General features: G+C 41.5%; 1 protein-coding gene across 4 annotated transcripts in view; it reads left to right on the top strand.

Annotated features, from left to right (window-relative positions):
* The window catches only part of kazna (kazrin, periplakin interacting protein a), a 243,954-nt gene that overhangs the window by 66,346 nt on the left and 154,896 nt on the right, over positions 1-22,712 (top strand). For all 4 annotated transcript variants that reach the window (XM_074681989.1, XM_074681990.1, XM_074681988.1 and 1 more), the window contains exon 3: positions 18,473-18,659. In XM_074681989.1, coding sequence (XP_074538090.1) covers positions 18,473-18,659 — 187 coding nt within the window. The remainder of the gene's footprint in view (positions 1-18,472; positions 18,660-22,712) is intronic.

Below are 22,712 nucleotides of genomic sequence, written 5' to 3'. Positions count from 1 at the left end.
GGTTTTGTACTGGTACTGCATTTTATCACTGAATTTTTATCTCAAAGACAATGAAGTCCTCTGATATCAGTAACTTGCCCAGTAAGCAGAATATTTCACACAAAGTCAATGATGTCTCCTTGAGTACATTTGGGAGGAATGTACCTGTGAAGCTATTTTAGCCCTGGTCCTTGAATCAGTGCATATGCTTATATATAAAATATAGCTGATGTTGAAGATAATAAGAAATATAATCAACAAGGGGATGTGTAAATTAGAAACCCAACAGGGTGAGCAGAAGAGGTCTTACCTCATCCTGGAAAAAAAAGCTAATTTGCATAATCACACACTCAAAATACACTCACCAGCCACTTTAGTAGTTAAACCTTGATAGTGCCGCCAGGTTGGACTTTCAGAACTGCCTTCGAGGTAAAGGTTCAACGAGGTGCTGGAAATAAATATTTGAGGTTTTGGGCCATTAAAGGTCCCATATTATGCAAAAATCACTTTATCAAGTCTTTTAGTGAAATTTGTGGGTCTTTGGCTTTCCTCCTAGCTCACAAAATGTGATATTTAATGACAAAACCTGTATTTAGTAGTGCTTGTGAATGTAAAATCCTGACCTAAAACAAGCTGTTTGGATTTTGGGGATTTGTCGACATCAGCAATTCCCTTTTTTGACCAATCAGGAGCAAGACTGACCTGATTGGTCCACTAGAGCAGATACCCCCGAACCCCCCCTGCCCACTCCTCACTGCTTTGTTTTTGGCTGTAAACAGCCACATAGTTCCATGCACAAGCCTCTCATCTCGAAAGAAGACAAGTCTATGTGGCTAGAGTTCGTTTATCAAGGAAATGTGCCAGCTACACTCAGTAAAACTGTGCATGTGGCATGTGTGTGCTAGTCAACTCACGGCCGACTGCTTTTCCAATTTTGGACAGTACAACAGAGGGCTAGTGAATAGACTGGTCCTGAATCCAGACGCGTTACCAACCATCCGCCAACAAACCTCAGACCCTGGAAATGTGAGTATTTTAAATGCTGTGTGCTGTGGAGCAGGTGTAAGAGCTTTTCCTCACTGTCCCTCCTGTCTCTGTGTTAGCTTCAGGATGCTAACTTTAGCTGCGGTTAGCCTGTTGTTCTAGCCTGTAATGTTACGGTAAACGAGCTTCGCTGTTTTCTAAACATTGTGCACTCAGAGCTCGTGGCACCACTCTCAGTGACGCAGAAGAGCGGGGCGGTATCAGCGATGGCTCATTTACATATGAAGGTCACGCCCACTAAATCAGACCGTTCTGAACAGAGAGGCTATGAGAGCCTGAAAACAATGCTGCTGTGCTTCATTTTTTAGCTTTTTGGACCAAAACATATTACTACAATTTCATGAAGATGGCAATGATCCATATTAAACTGCAGAAAAGGAGCATAATATGGGACCTTTAAGATATGATAGCATCAAACAGTTGTTACAGATTTGTCCACTGCACATAATTGATGAGAATTGCCCATTCTTCCACATCACAAAGAAGCTCCTCTGGATTGAGATCCGGTGACTGTGGGAGAGCTACACATATTCACGCTTTTGGTAGATCTCCACCGAAGTAGAGTTGAGCCGATTATCTGGTGTATTGGCAAATGTTAAGTGCAGAAGTGGAGCAACAGATGTACTTTTTGTTGAAAGACACTCAGCAGGTTCTGCAGATTGAGGAGCACATTGACAGTCATTCGTGAATGCACATAAGTCACAGTGTCTACAGGCAGAGATGAAATATGCCTGACATCTTCCTGAAAGTTAATCTGATATCGGTTGTGCTTGGTGTTACTTTTGCTGCTAAACCATTAGCTCCTTTCATTTTGGAGTTTTTCTCTAACCACTTTAACACAATCAGGTAAAAAATTAAAAACAGCTGCAGTCATCTTTATTTGACACGCCCCATTTATTCTGAGTGACTTGATTTAAATACTGGAGCTCCTGGTTGATTATTGATTAATCATACTTGAAGTCCTTATGTGTATTGTTTTTTTTATTATTATTTTGAAAAGTAGACTAGTAATACTTTCTTTTTCAATCTTGTGTCGGATGAAGTCTTTCTTAATATTGGGCTGTGTTTGCAGGTTATGATATCTGCCTGGACCTGTAATGCACCTTCATCATCTCTAATACAAAACACTCCTTGCAACCTTCAGCTCAACATGATGGATAACATCACACAACCATACTAAAGCCGACATAAAAGCATTTTCCTCTTTTTCCCATAAACCCATGTGAGATCTTTGTTCCTGGCTTGTCTCACTTCAAAGGAGCCTGTATCAACATTCCCATCAAAGCCCACAAACCTGTATGTGTCTGAGATTAGCCCCGAGCTTTTACCACAGAGCCAGTGTCCATTTGGTGGCATAGCGTGCCCACAAAATGTGTTTGTTTGCCATCTCTGTGTAGATCTGCCTCACGCTGACAGCGGCCATGTGAAAGCTGGAGGATGCGAGCGAGAGCTTAGCGTGAATGGAAGGAGAGATTAGAGAAATTGGGAGAGTTTGGGTGAGGATCCAGGATGTTCCAATAACACACTTCCACACCTCTAACCTCCCGCCCTTGTCTGACAAAATGGAAAACTTATCTGTGTGTGTCAACAAACTGTGTTTACCAGACTGCATCTGTGTATTTTATTTCTTAGCCAGCAGTGCACACAGTGCTGATGGTGGGAAAGACAGCAGAGAAACCAGCATCCATTCACATGGAGCCGGTCTGCTACCTGACATGACTTGCTTATCTAACTGAGCCGATTAGACTGGAGGACAATCTTTTGCATAGAGAGATAATGAGGGGTTAGAAAGAGAGAAGAATACCATGTCAGTGCTCTGTGATCAATTTATGATTCAGCGTTTGGAGAAGGTTACAAAAAATAGTCTTTACAAATTAAGTTTGCTGAACCAGAATTTATAAACCCATTGCAAACAAAGGTAATCAAGTTTGTGAGATTTAAAAGAATCAAGAAATGACAAAAAGATTGTACTCTAGACTCGGCTTTAAGACAGCTGAACAGACTGAAAACACAATTTCCACATACTCTTTAATAGTTGTAGTGAATGTGTAGGTACCGTACTCAGCCAGAGATCACTGTAAGTGTCAAAGATTCTGTCCGACAAAAAAATAAAGATCATGTTGTCATATTCATCACACTTCAGCAGAATATGTGATTTTATTGTAAGTCACACTTACAAAAAAAACTGTTTGAAATTACTGCTAAGTTAGCAAACATTTTTAAGGCTACAGTTAAAACTATTACTATGGACACAGGTTAAACTATTAAAGTACAACAAAATGTTACTTTCAACTAGGCCTGGGGGATATATCGATTATATCGATTAATTCTAATTTTTCCTTGTGGACGATTTAAAAAATGAAAAATTTGATTTTTTTCTCCCCGCTATTGCACACCTTTTAAACCGATGCAAGCTCTGACTCTGCGTGTTTGCAGCATGATTTAACAGTTCACTAACAAGACAACAGAAACCTAAATGTCATAAAAATGTTCTTGTGTGTCTTTGACACCCAGCACCTTGACGGACACGTGTTCCTTATAGTCCATATCAACAGCCCAAAGAGGTTGATATGAACTAGACCTCTTGTCAGTAAACGTTCAAATCCCATTCCTCCAATCCTCTGTTTTCTATGGGTCACTTTTTAGGAGTTTGTTTAGATCTTTGACTCAAACATTTACAAAGCCAGGACCTTTTTTGGTTCACCTGCAGATTACTGATGATGTGATTGACGCGCGTAAAACCTGCTAATCTTCGAAGTTGATACTCTGATCATTTTGAGATTTGGACAGTAAAGAAATATACATTAGTTTTTCTCAGAACATCCCCACTCTACTGAAGAAAATCCCCTCTTATGGTGATTTGGATGGATCATGATTTGTGAAAGAAGACTGCAGGGTGGGAGACGGGACGACGATAGGCAATCGTACAGAGCGGCGCGCTGCTCGGACAGACATAACTGAGAAGTTGTTTGACTTTTACCTGAGGAAAGCTGAGTTCTGTCTTTCCCTGCAACTCCCTCTGCTCCGCCAACTAAATCCTCCATTCAGCATAAATCCATCCGCTGACGAACAGAGCAACATAACGAACCAGCACCGAGGTGCGCTCTATCAAGCAGGGGCGGACCAGACTTTTTAAACTGGGGTGCCTCGACCAGGGCACTGACTTCTGCAGGGAGGCATGAATTTTATGAGTCCGCACTTGAATAAATATCATTTATTTTTACTTATTTGTTTGTATTAAAATTAAAGGATAAACAGGCTACAGCCTTGAAAAAATAAAACTAGACAAAAACAAAGTGTTTTTTCAAATCATTTAAAAGTAGAATATAACTGAATAGTGCTGTAGTGCACTGAAACAGTACTGTACACATTTTTCCTAGCATTATTTTTAAATTCAAAATGTACAAAATGGTGCAGCTTTCACTGTGAATGTAAATAACTCTGCCTCCTTTAAAACTAGAAAGTGAAGTTACTGAAACAGAAGAAGAGTCGAAACTTCAATTCCAAGAGTCAAATAGAGGTTACTTTTATTAAGTTTTTGACAAAATTAAAACAAAACTGGTTTTGGGTTATCTCTGTCATTTGTACTTATTGTTTTCTTTAAAAGGAAAAAAAATCGTCAAAAAATCGAAAATCAAATTTTTTGAGAAAAAATCAGAGATTTATTTTTCGGCCATATCGCCCAGCCCTAATTTCAACTAAAGAAACTGGGCTTTCTAAAACCAATACATTTTTGTTTACCCTATCAATATGTGGTGTGGTGTAAAATAATTGCTTTTTAATCAAATAGGTGCATTGTATGCTGGAAAATGTAAAAACAAAAGTGGAACTCACAGGATGACTCAATATGTCATACTTAGAAATCTCATTTACTAAAGAAAACAAAATACACCAACTGTAAGGTGCAAGATCGAACTGTATTTAGGCTTTGATTCTGTTAAAGTTTAATTCGCAGAACTACTGGACAGCTGTAAAAGAAGCATAGATAAAATAACATATCCTAAAATACCATTCATTTGCAACCTAAAGTACAGCTTCTTCAAAGAACTGAAAAACCTTTTTCTTTCTTCCCCTTTGATTTTTAAAGTGGTTGGCACGTCTCTCTACTTGTTTTGACTCCAGCCTAACATTGTCCCACTGTCAACCCTTCATTATCATGCTCTCAATTCTTTTTGGCTAGTTAACTTCTTCTTATGACACTAAGTATGAGTCATGGAGATGTGAAATTGGCAGGAAAGTCTATTCAGAGCAGCATATTTATTAAAATATCAATATTTAGACCTGTAGGTTTAGTTTGGGGGCTGTAACAGCAGAGGAACAGGGATTGCTAAACAACCAGCTTACCATATATCATTCCTGACTTTAACAAAACTTGGTGTAACATTTGTGACCTTTTGGTTACACAACAGTGTATATAATCCCTTGGGGTTGGACAGACAGTTGCCACTGCACAGAGCTGCCTCTCTGCTATCCTCCAGCTGCTCAGTGTTATCCTTCTCCAGTTAGTTTAGACAGCGAGGCTGGAGAATAAACAGATTAGTGCACTGAGCATAATTCTATGTTTTCACAAGACTTGGGTCTGTTCTTCGTCTCAGTTTGACCCACCCTGGTGATAAAAACTCATTCTTAACCCTTCTAGTGTTACAAGAACTCATACTCTTCCTCTCTGCAGAAATCAGTCTTTCTGCATAATTTAGGGCTTGGTTATTGCTATGGATAGCTGCATTAGAAAATTTGGCACAAAGCAGCAAGGCATCACGTTGCATTTGAGTCATCTGGGTGGGTTGTATGAGTAAAGCCCCTGGATTCTTGTTCATTGTCCACCAATTGTCGTTGATAATAACAGTTTCAGGATTTTAGACTTCAGTCACTGAGTTGTTCTGTAAAATTTGAGTTGCTGAAAGAGTAATATTTGTATACTATATCATTTATTCATTTATTTTATTTTATTTTTTTTACCAAGTGTCTGCTTACACAGAGAGACAGCTGGATAGGGAGGCCCTGTGGGCAGTTTCTACATAATACAGTGTAGTCTACTCCCGTAGCATAATGCATGAGAGGAGTTCTGCAAAGCTGACCTTTTTTATGTCTTCATCTACATCACATGTGTCAAGCTCAAGGCCCACAGGCCAAATGTGATCAACAATGGCTCGGGATGCATCAATCCGACTTTTGTGGTTCCGATACCTGGGTTTTGACATCGACCGATACCGATCTGATACCTGTGTTTGATATTAACCTCCATGCCCTACTGTGGGATAAGACTTGTAACGTTTTGGGTAAAAGGCAAAATACGAGTTTATGGAATTACTGATGGTAATATTTATTTAAACTATGAAATACTAAATGTTTACCATCAAAATAATTCTTCAGAATGTACACAAGTTCATTTCAAATGTAAACTTTTATACCCTGTTGACTAGTAATGCAGCTAAAAACCAAAGCAAGTGCATCAGAGGCAACATTTCAAATCAAGAAGCAAAGAGCGCTCGTAAATAATAATAATAAAAAAAAGGCATAATAAAAAAAAAAAGGCATAGAGCTGTTTGCTTGGATCAGCAACATTGATCTCTTCTCACCAATACTGATCCAGCTTTGAGGGACACCGATACACCAATAACCGATGCCACCGATTGGGCTGCAGGGTTTTCACATCAGTGCCATTTTCTGAGCTAGTGGAACTGAGACAAAAAACAGTAATCCCTGAAATGTCCAGGAAGAGAAAAGTTGATGCAGATGGAAGGCTGTTTCAAGAAAAATGGGACACCGAATATATGTTTGTGCTTCAAGGAGAAAAACGGTATGCCTCCTGCGTTATGAGGCCATGGCGGTTGTCAAAGCGTAAAATCTACGCTGGCATTTTGACACCAAACACAAAGCTAAGTTTGCCAAAGTGAGACTTCAAGAAAAACAACATAGTGCACAATTTAAATGCAAACAGCAATTGCAGCAGGATGTGTTCAAGATAGCCACAACCAAGATAGTCTTGCAGTTACATCTGGCCCTTTGCGGGCAACAATTATGCTGATGTGGCCCTCAGTGAAAATGAGTTTGACACCCCTGATCTACATAATTATAAAGAACCTTAGGTTGTTATTACTTAATGTACAACTTAGACCTGAAATCCAGGAAGGCCCTGACAAATCTAAACAACGCAGGCCAATAAAATACTAACCCAGTCAGAGTAAAGGAAAATGTCGATATGAGAGAAAGCTTGGTTATAAAACCGAAAAACAAAAACTTGGATGAACCTTTGTTTGGGATTACTGGCCTGTTGGGTTCTTGTAGTGACTTATACAAGGAGACACAATCTTTTCTGATGATTCTGTCAGACAGGATCTGTTGCTCAAATGTAAGCTCTCTATTTGTAAAAGGAGCCAGAGGGCATGTTTTTTGGGTTTCTCTCCTTTGGGTGCTGTCTGCAGCCTCTACCCATGAGGGACAAGATGTAACACTTTCTTCACAGCAGTGGATACAAATGCTGTGATCTTGTTCAGGAATATCTCCTCTCTTCATTTTCAGTCTCACAGTGCTTCCCCTCCACAGCTCTGTGTTTGTTGTTTGTGTATAATGTGAGCTCGCACTCTGCAGAAAGACACTATTTCTCCAAGCCTCATTCTCCCATAAGATAAGATGATGTCGATAACAGATCTAGATAGCGTTCCGCCACAAAAAAAACAATTCGCTTATACCTCAAGAGACATTAAACCGCCTCTTTGCTCAAAAAAAAAACCCCAAACAAAACAAAGGAAACCAAAGAGTTCAAATGAGCAGGGCCCTGCATCACAGCATCATTCCACTGGCTGGCCTTTAAAGACACCAGCAATGAGCAGGTGATTTTGGTGCAGCCTATAAGTTCTGCATTGCAGAGGCATTGCCTGAATCACTGAATACAGGAAGTGGTGAATGAATCTTTGCATTGTATTTAGCCCCCTGCACAGCAGCAAATCTTCCCAGAGGGAGAACCCTGACTGGTGGGAGGAGAAGAATATTGTCAATTCTATTTGGTAGGACAAAAAAATAAAACACGTTTAAGATTTCTAGTAGCTCATCAGTGATGAAAGATGCAAGTTTTTTTTTTTTTTTTTAATGATTCACTTCAAAGGTCCCATATTCTGCTCCTTTTCAGCGGTTTAATATGCATCATTGATGTCTTCGTGAAATGGTAGTAACATGTTTTGGTCCAAAAAGCCAATAAATCAAGCACAGGCTGTTTCCAGGCTCTCATAGCCCCTCTGTTCAGAACGGTCTGATTTAGTGGGCATGACCTTCATATGTAAATGAGCCACCGCTGATACCGCCCCGCTCTTCAACGTCACTGAGAGTGGCGCCACAAGCTCCGAGTGCACAATGCTTAGAAAACAGCGAAGCTCGTTTACCGTAACATGACAGGCTAAAACAACAGGCTAACTGCAGCTAAAGTTAGCATCCTGAAGCTAACACAGAGACAGGGGGGACACTGAGGAAAAGCTCTTACATCTGCTCCACAGCACACAGCATTTAAAATACTCACATTTCCAGGGTCCGAGGTTTGTTGGCAGATGGTTGGTAATGTGCCTGGATTCAGGACCAGTCTATTCGCTAGCCCTCTGTTGTACTGTCCAAAGTAGGAAAATCAGTCGCTCGTGAAGTGACTAGCACACACATGCACAGTTTTACTGAGTGTAGCTGGCACATTTCCTTGATCAATGAACTCTAGCCACTTAGTCTTGTCTTCTTCCTAGATGGGAAACTTATGCATGGAACTATGTGGCTGTGTACAACCAAAAACAGCCACACTCCTCTCTCCAGCGGTGGGGAGGGGGTTCGGGGATATCTGCTCTGGTGGACCAATTAGGTCAGACTTGCTCCTGATTGGTCAAAAAAGGGAATTGCTGACATCAGCAAATCCTCAAAATCCAAACAGCTTGTTTTGGGTCAGGATTTTACATTCACAAGCACTACTAAGTACAGGTTTTGTCATTAAATATTACATTTTGTGGGCTGGGAGGAAAGCCAAAGGCCCACAAATTTCACTTAAAGACTTAATAAAGTGATTTTTGCACAATATGGGACCTTTAATACTTCTTCCTTTTTCTGTATTTCTTCTGCATGCAAGGTTCTAGATATCTGTCTTTGAAATATTTCTTTAAGTCACTATGGGAATAAAGTGGCCACTATCAAATGTGGACTTGTCTATGGACACACTGGCCATCCAAAACGTACCGTGCCTAAGCACGATTGCCCCCCTGCAGCGCTGTCCCCCAGCTGTAGAGTACGGCCGGCGGTCACACTGCCCCAATATGAACCAGACTTTAGCGGGTATCACAGACGCGCACAGCCCGCCTACGTCATCGTGAAGCATTTGTTTACATGAAGCACGATCTCATCAGAGTCAGCACAATGAGACACAGAGAGCACTGCTACAACTTTAGAGACTTTTGGACTTATATTAAGTCGTTTTCGCCCGACACAGCCCTCTAACACCCCGCTTTGTTTAAAATGACTGTCGAGAGATGCGCTCGCGGTGATTATACGTATTGGATCGCATGCGCTGTCCGCGTGCTTGTGCTCGTGCATGAAGTAAACCGTGCCGAAGTCCACCTCTTCGAAGCGTGCTGAAGCACGGAAGGGAATCGTGCTTGAGCACGGTACAGTTGAGGTCACACTGGCCATTCCAAACGTGCTTTAAGGCTGAAGCGTGCTTAGGCACGGCACAATTGGCCAGTGTGACCGCGTCCTATGTCGAACCTAAAATGTCTGACGTAAAACTTGGAATCACATTTCATTTTTACCCTCTTTTTCCAAATGGTTTTTGGTGTAAAGCAAGGCGAGTTTTTTTTTAAATTATTTATTTATTTTGTAACAAAAAAATTGTGGGGAGATCAAAGTTCTGTTTTAAGAGTCAGTTTTTATTTTTTCCAAAACACTGGTATAAGCATATGAGACAGGATAGCAACATCATTTTCTCATTTAAAGATGCATAGCCATATGTTGATGTTTTATAACTCCACAGCTGATCTGTGTCTTTATTGTTACCAGGCAACAAATACCATCTCAATGCAGAAAGTTCTTGTGAGTCTTGTCTGTTATTGCTCAGCAACAAAGTTCTGCCCCACTAAGTAAAGAAATGTAATTAGTGAGGCTTAAAATCTACTGTATGCAGACCTCAGTGCTGCAACTCGTCTTCCATGACTTTACTTGAATCTGGTGACTTGGCTGCAAAAAGGGCGACTCTGTGGATGGATTCTGAGCAGCAGTGCAGTAAAGAATGATCCCACTCCCTGCTGTCTCTATTCTTATGCTAATCCAGCTCATAGCACACCCACTGTTACGGATGCTCAGTCAGCCTGTGGGTCTTTATTCACTCCACTAAGACAGGTTATTTATGGTGATGTACAACCGTGAATCAAGTTTACTACTAATGCTCCAGATTTTGGACTAGTGAAAGAGCCAGAAAATGTAGTCTTTGAATTTAAACAACAAGTTTAAACACTTAAATTATAACCAAACCAACTGGGAGCAGCAGCAGTAAAAGTTTGGCTGATGCTGCTTTTATCTTGTTTTGGTTAAGGATTAAGTTAAGGATTTGGTTCTGAGCTGAAGCAGAAGAATTCTGAAATCATGTATTTACTTTTTTAGCTCATAGCGTGTCTTTCCTACATCTTTCAGGCCTGTCTCACAGTTTATCCACAAAGACACTCGAAATAAAAATACTCAGACCACAGTTTGGACCAAGTGAAGTTTTTATTACTTGTGCCTGTAGGGTTATCTATGTGAATGGGAATAAATTCAAACAAAAATATAAAATGGAAAAAAAAGTTCTTTGAGATGTATCATTAGACATGGTGTATAGGGAGAGACAGAACGGCTAAATTAATTATTCTTGTGTAAATGCATGCATACCTTGTGCCACTGCAGTATAAGTCAGGGGCCTAATAAGGCCAACATGTTAAGAAAAAGAGTATTAAAACACCCCTGCTCATGCAAAAAATTCTAGGTTGTGAAATGAAAACTACATTGCACCCAGAAAGTGTTTACGCGACTTCACTTTCTCAACGTTTTCTTTGTTACAGCCTTGTTTCAAAATGGATTAAAATCTTTTTATCAACTCAAATTCTACACATAACACCCTGCATGAAAAACGTTTTTTAGAAATTTTTGCAAATTTATTAAAAATGTAACACTCCAATATCACATGTGCATAAGTTTTCACACTCTTTTATCAATACCATGTTGAAGCACCTTTGGCAGCAATCACAGCTCCCAGTCTTCTTGGGTATGATGTTACAAGCATGGCGCACTTGAATTTCTGGAGATTTTCCTGTTCTTATTGGCACATCCTCCCAAGCTCCATGAGGCTTAATGAGGAGCATGCGTGCACAGCTGTTTTCAGGTCTTTACAGAGATGTTCGATTGAATTCAAGTCCAGGCTCTGGCTGGGACGTTCAAGGACATTCAGAAACTCTTTTGTCACCTTGTTGTGTGGTTAGAGTTGTTGGGTTAGGTCCAAAGCGCTTTTGAGCAGATCTCCCAGTTCCTGCCTCTGAAAACATCCCAACCACATGTTGCTGCCACCACTAGGCTAGTAGGGGATGGTGTTGGCCAGGTGATGAGCGGTACCTGGTTTCCTCCAATCAGGATGCCTGGGTTTTAGGCCAAAGAGTTCAACTTAGGTTTCATCAGACTGGAGAATTTTGTTTTTCAAGATCTGAGACTCCTTTAAGTGCCTATTGTAAAACTCCTAGTGGGCTGTCATCTGAGTATTAGCTTCCATCTTCTGTCTGGCCACTCTACCATGAAGGCTTGATCAGTGAGATGGTTGCCCTTCATAAAGATTCTCCTCTCTCCACAGAAGAACATTGAAGCTCTGTCAGAGCACCCATTAGGCTCTTGGTCACCTCCTTGATCTAGGCCCTTCTCACCCCTTTGCTCATTTTGGAATAGGGCTGTAGCAAAACAGAATGTGGAAAAAGTGAAGCAGTGCTTTCAGGATGCACTGTATGTTACTTTGTGGAGAATTATCCACTCATAAACAAAACAAGTTCCTTATTAAGGGCAAGTGTTTCATCGACTTTTATTGCAACCAAGAAGAGGCGTGTTTAATTAACAATCATCAAATGGTTGGGGATTCTCACTCCCCCTTGTGTGTGTGAATGAGTGTACAGTAGGTGTGTGTGTCTGTCTGCCCTCCCCTGTGACTAATGTATCATATGCAGCAGCAGGGTCGTCTATAAATAACAACACGATGTTCATTTACTGAGCAGGAGGGGTGACTTGTGTCTGGGCAGATGGATGAACACGTGGAATGTGTGTGTATGTGTTGCTGCATACTGTAGCAGGAAGTCAGTGAGTTTCTATTTGAACCAACTCTGCAGACCTAAATATTTATCCCACACACACTCACACGCCTGAGGCTATGTTAATTTTCTGAGAGCGCACAGCAGTTCCTTGCCGCCATGGCTGCTGCAGCGTGGTGGCTGCTCAGTACTTACCACGTGCACCACATGGGTCGAGGTCTAAGTCCAGACATCTATGACAAACAATAACAACACAGCTGTACTGCTGAGTAAGTGGGCATGCTTTGACAGCCTCATGTCAGATTATAGCTGAGACATCAGGACGAGGTGGGGGTGTTGGCTGGGAACTTGGACACAGCTCTGCAGCTCAGACAACAAGACAAAGTAATAATTATCTATAGTGTTTCTTATAACCCACAATTAAAGTCAAAACTTTTTTTTAGGCCTGTAAGATCAGTTACTGAGCAGTGTTTGATCACATTCCTATAGAACATATTCTTCCAGCACTCAGTGAAAAAACATCAACATGTCTTTGGCAGCGTTAGTATGTTAATGTAACTGCACGTCGAAAAAAAGCAGACTACAAGCTCTTTGATGAGCTGCCAACATCAACCATACATTGGTTGTACATTCCATCTCCTCCAACATCTCCTCTCTTTCCTTCTTTGTAAAAATAGTCATATGATTAACGCCAACATTCATCAGCTCCAACTTAAACGCCTTGCATTTACACGGAAACAGTGTTTTAGCTGACCTAAATCGCAAACTTTTGAAAACAGCCTCAAGAGTGGAATTTTTCTGAAAAGTTGCCGACAACGTTGCTGTGGAAACAATAAGCCGGCGTTTTTAGTGGAAACGCAGATGTCACACTCCACTTTGCGCAAGTCCATACAATTGTACAACAGTACAACAGTACCGTTGTTACGATCATCATGGACTACCATGTTGTGCTTATGCTGCTGAATCTGCCGAGTGTCTTTCAACAAAATGTGCATCTGTTGCTCCACTTCTGCACTTAGTATTCCCCAATACACCAGATGATCGGCTCAACTCTACTTCGGTGGTGATCTCCCAAAAGTGACTTCTGGACAAAACAGTTAAAGCGCCACCTACAGGCCTGGTGTGCTTACTACAGCGTTTTCAGTCCCTCACTGTTTCTTTATAAAACACAGATTTTTTCACTGCATTTTAGCGTTTTCAGATGAAACGTTGTTGTGCAAATGGGGCCTTTAAGCAGGCTTTGGAACATGTTTAAAGTAGAGTTAGAGGAATTGTACAAGTATTTCACACTTGCAAAGGCATCAGGCTCTACAGCACTGAGTCAGACTTGTAAGAAATTCTTCAGTCTCTAAAAGCCAGTTGTTGTTTTTTGACACTGTGATTCATGGAGTGTAACATTTCTTTTGTTGATTTTTGAACTTAATTGTGTGTCTAATGGTGTGGCCACACCAAATGCGAATTTGCGGCGCGATTACATACAAAGTCAATGCAAAGACGCGTTTAGCCGCCGATTCGCCTCGGGCGGCGCGATTCGCGCGTTTGGCGCGGCGAGTTTGGAGCGTTCACGCGTTTGGGCGGTAGACGCGAATTCGCTCGAGTTCAAAAAATTCCCCCACGACGTCATTGTTATGACAACGTTGGGGGGCAACTGCCGCCTGCTCCGGCTCCAACTCCGCCGGAGGATGGAGGAGAAAACAATCTGTGCGGTGTGTCATCATCCAGAGTTATACGATACGACGTGTGTAATCTACAGAGACTGGAAAAACAGGAGCAGGCTTGGTTGAAAGTCTCTGAGGAGACAGGTTTTGAATGTAAGTTCTGAAAACATTCGTTCCCAGCTGGATTTGCCTGCACGGGCTATCACTGAGTCCGACTGCGTTTTCCTCAGCGGAGTTTTGAGCCTGATAAAGAGGAGGAAAGTGCGGGGCAGGGGCAGAGCCAGGGAAAAGATGGAAGTTCTCTGTGCTCCTCTCTTTCCTCCACCCCTTCATTATCCCCAGGGAGACCTCCGGGAACATGGGTCGGGGGTTCGGGTGGTCGGGGGTACGGGGGGTACGGGGGGTCGGAGGTTCGGGGGATCGAGGATGAGATCGCAGGGAACAGCCAAGCAGGGCTGGTGGATTACCAGGGAGAGGCAGAGGCATTGATTGTGATCTCCAAAGCTTTCACACACTCTCCTGTCATGCTTTGGTAACCACAGCTCATTGTTTTTCAGCTGCTTTTTTGGACTTTCGGTCTTTAAATGAACGAGCTCTCTACTCCGCATGCGCAGTACCGCGCATTCGCGTGTTCGCGCCTCAGCTTGTCAAAAAAGTCCAGCGGCGAGACTCGGGCGTTCACGCGGTGCGTGACAGGCCATTCGCGCGAGTAAATTTGCGTGTTCGCGTTTGGTGTGGCCGCGGCATTAGAAGTACATTAAAATTAATTTTGGGTAAAGTTGGGTCAACACAATAAGCTTCAGACACAACTTAATTTTTTTCTTTACATTACCCATTGCAATCAGTTATAACAGTTCAAGCAGGGTAAGTGAGAGACACTAGAGCTAATTCAGAATTTTGTGTCCAGCAGACATACTGTGTGTTCTTACAAGGGACTTTGGTTGTTTTGGAGAAACTTTTGTTGCTTTATTTCGCTCTGTCATGGTTCCGAATTTTTTCAAGACGCCTTGTAATCAGAATCAGAGTCTTTTTATTTATATTATATCTGGATACGACTAAATTAGTGTGACTATCAGTCAATGTATTTCTGTATAACACTGAACTGTAGAGTTAAAATTTGCTGCACCAATGTGCACTGCCATCTGGGAATCCTCGGAAAGGCCTCGTATGTATCCTTGTATGTGTTGCTTCTCTTGCCTTTCAGAAAGTTACTAAACTGTGCTGCTGCCAATCTGACACACTTGGAACATAAAATTTAATCTTCATAGCATATTTTCTGGATAAATAAAGTTGGGAAAAATAAACAATCTTGAGCTTAGCTGGTAGGATGGGTTATAGTCCCATCCTACTGATTGAAAACATATTTTTGGCTGTTTTTCGGTGACTGAACTAAATAACAAAAAGTGTCAAAAACTGAATGACAGTTAATTCACACTTTTTATTTCAACTGTAATTAAATAATTTGTTTTCTGTTTCTAAACATTGGTTATCAGACTCATTAACTACTACTGCTTTTAATATATAAATCGCCATCAGATTGGGATCAGTATCAGTATCCGGCTAGAAAAAAAGTTTAACCCCCCCCCCCAAAAAAAAATTAAAAAAAAAAAAAAAAAAAGGACATCCTATGTTATCACAGGGCAATTTTTCACTCATTTATTATGTAGTTTCAGCTTTGTGGCTGTGATTGGATCATGTGTGGCTTATGCTGGTGATCTTATAGGAACTTAGATATAAATAATATTATGAAACTGAAAAGGAAAATGTAACCAAACCTCAACGTCCTCTGAATAATAAAATACTCTGATTAATGGGTTGACGGAAAACATGTCATGAGAAACAACCGATATAATTAAAAGTCAAGAGAAATTGTTTCAAGCTTCAGTTTTAACAAAGAATATTTAAGGAAATATCTTAGTAGTGTTTCCTCTTCTTTTTACATTGTACACATATACAGATGTACCATATAAAGTATTATCTGTTAGCTCTGCAGTCTAGGTCTGTCCTGAGTTACTCTGGATTCATCAGAAAATCCATTCTTATCCCATAAGCCTCTTGTATCCATCCCTCTGATTTCCAGGCTATATTTGACATTTTAAAGTTATCTTATTGGACAGTGATCCTTACACTTCAATAAAAACAACAGAATTACACACCCTGCATGCAGACACTTTAAAAAGTATCTCTCTGTGGGGCTGTGTAGGAAATTGAGAAGCATTAATATTTCATTCTTTGTGAGTGATCAGCCATATATGTGCATAGGTGGCGGTGAGTGTTTTCAAAGCGTGTGGGCTATTTTTAGCCTGTTACTCCTCTATTGTACAGACAGAAAGAAAGGGAGGAAAGTAGAGCAGGACTTAAGAAGGATTAGACAGAGATAGAGTAAATAGTTTTTAGTTTCATGGTTGTTCACAAAGAGTGCTTATACCTTTTGGCATGTGGCATAGTTTTAAAAAAGTGTTACATTATCTTAGTGTGACTTGGCAAGTTTGTTTTGGAAGTATTTGTTGGCAACTTTTTTTTAAAAATAATTTTAATTAAAAACAGGCAAATTTTTAAGGAATAGTTATTCACAATTTTGGTTTGAGCTTCACAACCATGCTTATTTTGTGACATTTTTAAAATGATTCATCCTTGCTGGGTCACAAATGTCTCTATTTCTCAGAGTGTTTGTATTTACTTTTTTTTCATATTTTACCAAAGGTTATAGAATCTCCACAATAGCAACTAGAAAAGCACTCAGAGAGCGTAGACCTCCACCAAGCATGTTGTGATTGTCACAGAGCACTTGAATCGGACTTTAATGTTATACCCCCTTTCAACAGACTGTCTGCTCAATTTGGTGTTAGTTGCAGGTACGATCATTTGTTATCTGGCAGTGTTGAAAATTATGATGACCCGGTACATATTTCATATTCTGGCTCTTAATATCCAGAATATTGGCATGATCTGGATTAGGGCTGCACGATAATCGCAATCACAATCGCAATGTCAGCACATGCAATAACGTAATCGCAAAAGAGGATATCGCAATCGTAGTCGCAATGTCAGCACATGCAATTCAGATTTTTCTCCATGATAACCAAGCAAGTCTGTAGACTCATCATGACACAACTTTTTTTATTAAATCGCAAGCACAATCGCAATCGCAATATTGTCCACCTAATCGCAAATCGCACCTTTTCCCCCAAATCGTGCAGCACTAATCTGGATCGTACTTTTTCATCTGTCAGAAATTATGGTGACCTTCTCTTGTATTGTTTTGCAAAGCAATCTGACCATTTATCGAGGCATTATATACACATATGGCAAAAAGGACCCTATCTCACAATGATAATGAATCCTTTAAAAAAATCCTGGATCCAGACAGTGATCCAGATCACCTCCAAAATTCAATCACTTCTTCCTTATCACATTTTCAACATTTCCTGAAAATTTCATCAAGATCTGTTTGTTACTTTTTGAGTTATGTTGTTCACAGACAAACAGACAGACAAACTCCCAAAAACATAACCTCCTTGGCAAAAGTAATGACACATTTGATATAATGGATGCCTTTTTTTTAAGTGAACTTAAAAAAAAAAAAATGTATTGCCGTTAAATTTTATGCATAATTAAATGCATGGTCTTCTCAACCTTCCTCAGACTAATCCAGAAAAAAAGCCATTTAAAAAAATCAACATTACAGGCAGTGTTTTAAGAAGCCATTGTTCTCCTGGAGGAAAACCTCACTTGGATCCTGCGATGATAGCTCTGCTTGCATAACTATTATTGTTTTACCCCACAACTGCTTTTTTGTCAAACTAATGATTTCCTTCCCTTCCCCACAAGTCCACAGAGAGAGGTGCATGAAGTGAACATAGGGGAGCTGTAGGCGGAGCTGCAGTGTTTCACTGATGTGCATTTTCACTGTCTGTGTCACATCTCTGCATGTCAGTTCAGTCCCACTCAAAATCCCTGATTCTTATGGCAGCATACTCAACAGACAGCTGTGCTGTGGACCTCTGACTTCCAGGCACTCAGATGGTTCAGCTCACTCCTCCCCCCCCTGACGTTCCCTCTCAGTGGTTCAGTCCATTTAAAAAGGTGCTTGTCATCTCTCAATGCTCTGTGTCCTTTCAACAGTCAGCTGCAGGGAGCACATTTCACAGAGGCTGTGCTGGCTCTCTCACACACACATACACACACAAGCACATGCACACTCTCATGCCGTTATGGAACTCTTACACACGAATGCACACACCGGCATGATCGTACACTGACACACTCACCACATACACACTTCCTAAGCTACACTCCTTCCAGCAGATACGTTTCCCCCCTGAGCCGGATGCCTCTGTTAAAAGGAGAGGACAGACTGCTTTGAGGATTTAACTTGGCTGTGTCTTAAAAAGGGAGCACGAACAGACAGAGAAGTGGAAGAGGAGGGATTTATTTGGGGACACCTTCCTCCACAGGAAATGGTCAACTTATCAGCATGACACCTTGTCTGGATTCCCTTCTCCTCCTCAGGCAAAAATCCTGAAAATGATGGATGACAACAAGCAGTTGGCTCAGCGCATCGATGGGGCCATCCAGTCCGCCAGCCAGGAGGTGACCAACCTGCGGTCAGAGCTGAGCGCCACCAGCCGCAGACTGGCCGAGCTGGGGGCAAGCGACTCTGCCGGCATGGTGGAGACCCTGCAACACAACCACAACGGTAAGAGAGCTGCTCACTTGCTGTGTGCTGAGAAGCGGTGAGCATGTGTGGAGAGATGAGTTCACTCTGCAGCTTTGTCTTGTCTTGTAAAGTGTTCCCCAGTGTGTTGTTGTGTTTCACGTGTGTTTGGGTGTAACAGAGTTGTGAGCTTGTGTGAGCATTTTTTTAAGTCAGTGAATGAGCTGAACAAAAGAGATGAGGGGTTTCTGCTGGCTTGTGTCCACTCTCAGTCCCCCACAAACCCTTCCCCTTGTCATGCTGAATAATTAACCTCCTGAACCTTTAGGAAGGGGTAGAGCTGCACTTCAGTGAGGGCAGAGTGGGTAAAGTTACAACCTCCTTTCAGTCTCGGGCACTCTGCTCGCTCATTCCGTTCTCCCTAAACTGGGCAATGGATCCGTGTCTCTTGAGGAGGAAGGGAAAGGGGGCAGGTTTTAGGGTTGCTGTGGGTTACTGTTACTGAGAGCTGTTTGAATGGCTGCCCAGTCTGTAGAATGCTCTCCCCTGTGTGAGTGTGTGTGGTTGTGTGTGTGTGTGTGTGTGTGTGTGTGTGTGCTCTACTCTGTTTGTTCTTCTCCAACTTTTTTCACCCTCAGTTTGACACATAGATGGATAACAGATGTGTGTTTTTGCATCCATGCATAAGCAAAAGTGGGAGTGTGTGGGAATGTGTGCCCGTGGTTGTCATGTCCTTTCAACTTCTGGCACACGCATACTTGCACACTCGCTGTTTCCATAGCAGTCAGCTGGTCCATGTGAGCCATCAGATAGGATACGTTACATCTTGGCTTGACAGATCTCTCTGATACTTCAGAGATCATGCTCAGTGAAAGGTCTTACATATTTCCTCTCTCACATTCAGGAGGAAGAGCTGTTGGCTAACTTTTCCTGAGTGATGACAGCGAGTCATTTGGACCTCAGTTGACCCCTGCAGGGCTTTTTTCTAAGAGGAAAATGTAACCGCAGGCTGCCTTACACAGCTGGTCAGGGACAGCTCAGTCATGTGTCAGCATTGTTTTCAATGGCCTGTCCCTGTCGCTTTGTTTTCAGCTATATCTTTCTGGCTGTGTGTGAGGATGTGTATATGTGTGTGTGTGTGCCTTGCGGTATCCTTTTAACCCTGATACACGCTAACACTCCTGCTGTTTCCATAGCAGTGCGTGTGCCAGTGTGAGTGACGACAAGCATTCCTCTGGGAGGGTTTGAGCACTGATGTCATTGTGCCTCGTAGCTGCTGCTCGGCTCAGCTGAAATTATGCCTTACGTGTTCAGTGATGGAATCTCATTCATCTGCAGAGAGGACTCATCAAACCCACATAAATACCACATTAACATAACAGAGATGGCAGGAACGACTTCATGTCTGGTCCATTCTTCAAGTGTTCACATTGTGTCTGAAATTAAACTCCCTCACAAACTGGCACCTGTCTGTAGACGTCTCATGAGATGGATTTTGCCAGAGGTAGTTGTCTTTAATTAGTGTCCTTAGTGGTTTTGGATGCCCCTTTTTTAAGAACCATAAATGGAACATGCATGTTCCTGTCTCATACTATGGATTAGTATGCGTGACGGTACCGGTCTTTGTTTAGGCTGTATATCTTTACCATCAATGTGCCTCTGTCAGTAAGTGTTCCTTTTTTATTGCACACCCACCTCAGCCTTTCTCACCCCCTCCTCTGCCTAACTGTTTTTTACAAGCCGAGGGTGTACAATAGAAACAGCTGGGGATAGGGGGATTAGGTAATTTATCACCAGTGGCTGTGTCAGAATGGGAGGTGTTTGCTGGGGGTCGCTGGTTCGTTGCACAGCCGGCAAAGTGAGAGTCCTCAGGGTGGCTGTCTTTAGGGGGGGGGCTACCTGGCACTTCACTACCAGCAGCACTAACCTCACAAGCAGGCTAGCTTACCTTAATTGCATTTCTTCTGCCTGAGGGATTCAGATTTGCATGTTTCATTTATCTCAACAAGAGCTTGTGTTTTAGTAAACGGGACTGCGTCGTGTAATTTGTGTGTGTAAAGAAGCGTGTGCTGACGATTGTTTTAAAAACACGAACACACAAAAGAAGGGCTGGGAGCTGCTAAGAAAATACTTCCAAATATTTTTCCTTGAATTCATCAATGTAGTTTATTATAATATGTTACTTAATAATGCTGCAAGCTTGAAGAGATTCTGACGCTGTCTGTGGCCTGAGGCAACCAGACAGTTTTTAATTCAAACTTCACAATGCGGTTTTTAAACAAACCCTTGAGTTATCTCTCACACATTTTTCAGGGCTCTTTTTTGTAGTTTTCATTGTTTCCAGTAAAGTTAATTAACAACCTTACATAAAAGAGCTGGTATAAGAAATCCATTTGTGTTTAAAGCTTTTGGGGAGACATGAGCTGCTGCTAATGTCAGCTGCAGTTGTTTCTAAGGGCTCTTAAGGTTAACTAATGATAATTTATGAGTTCCTATCAAGAGCCAAGTTATCCACAGAGGCCCTCTCCTCTCAAAAACAAACAGGCTTTGTTATTAAAACACAATAAGATAAAACTCAGTGAGTTTTTGTTGTATGTTCACAGTTTTCTCCAACACTGCAGTGATGTCAGGTGAGGTTGGCTGCCATCACAGGAGTGTTTCCTCTTTGTGTTCTGGGTCAGAACAGTTTGGTTCAGTAAAACCTGTTCTTGTTTGTGTTTCCAAATCAAACCGTGTCCTTTGGCGTTTCACACAGGAAACATGTTGGCTGCTCCAGAACTGCTTGAATTTCATCTGGACATGGGTGTTAATAGATTCAACTGTTCATTCTGCCAGCACGAGCTGCTAGTCTTACGTGTGTCTCGTGTTGAAAGTTTAAAGAATAGAGAAGGTCATTTTTTTCCACAAGCTGTGCACAGATCTCAGCCAGAATACACAGAAAAAATATCTTCCTAGGTCTGCACTTGGTCTGTACCAACTGTTTGTATGCCAAAATTTTTGGAAGACTTGTATAAAGCACTTCCAGGATGCTTTCTGAGCACAACCGCCATCTCTATGAAGGGATAGTCCTTGTTTAAACGCAATACTCTTATTTGAGTCTTTGTCCAGGGAAGTTATTTGGTAAGAGAAGTAGAGCTCATAGCTCTCTGAAACCTAAGATGAACTTTTGTGTGATAAAAATTATGTTTAATATTAAATAATTCACAGTATGCAGGTTGTTTTGTTATCCTGTGTGATCTCTGCTTCCCTTTGTATGGATCTTTGTGCCCCTCTCTTTGCTCAGCTGGTGTCAGGGCTGAAAACTTGATTTTTAGCAATAGATATTTCTCATCAAGACCAAACCCCAAAACCTTTGTAACAACTAAAAATACTCTTACAATGAAGTTTTGATTTGCTCAGGTACGTCATTTTGAAGCTTAAATCACATCATGTTAGGAGAGATATACTTCGGTAGCATCTCTCTTCCTCCTCTTCTCTCCAACTCAGTGATTGCTCCAGCCTTTAGGATTGGATGGGTATGCTTGATCAAAAAGGATGCCAAGAAATGGGATGAGACCAATTGATTATTTGGTACTTTTTCCAACTTTTGATAGCAGAAATGTGAACAAGTGTGAACTGAAACAGACTGCTTGGTGGAAACGCAGCTTTAACTGCCATATAAAACTCATCATGTTACCATTTTTTTCTTTACTATTTTTACTTTTTCATGTTGTGAGAGCGATAAATGTTCACCATTACCGTCACTTTTTCTGTTAAACAGAGGTCATCCAATTTCCAGCATGTCTGCTGGATCGCTACTAAATTAACAAGTAAAATGCTCAAGATTTGCTGATTTTTATCCATTTGGTTTTATTGTCCAGTCCTACATGAAGGGCTCTAATTATTTAGCCGCGTTTCCACCAAGCAGTCCGGGTCGGTTCAGTACGGTTTGGGACGGTTTGGTACAGTTAAGCCTGATCCCGTTTGCGTTTCCACAGCAAACTGTGCCCTCTAATGGTAGGTGGCGTATAAGCCTGATGCCGAAAGCCGCAGCTGTTAAACAATAGCGTGACGCCATAGCAGTTTACCCCGCTAATAAATGCAATAAAGAAGAAA

Source organism: Halichoeres trimaculatus, unplaced genomic scaffold, assembly GCF_033239565.1.
Source record: "Halichoeres trimaculatus isolate MK-OKI-2021-1 unplaced genomic scaffold, fHalTri1.1 fHalTri1_scaffold_11, whole genome shotgun sequence".
In the NCBI taxonomy this organism is placed as follows: Eukaryota; Metazoa; Chordata; class Actinopteri; order Labriformes; family Labridae; genus Halichoeres; species Halichoeres trimaculatus.
The sequence above is the reverse complement of the archived record's forward strand: the minus strand, read 5'-3'. Positions and strand labels throughout refer to the sequence as shown.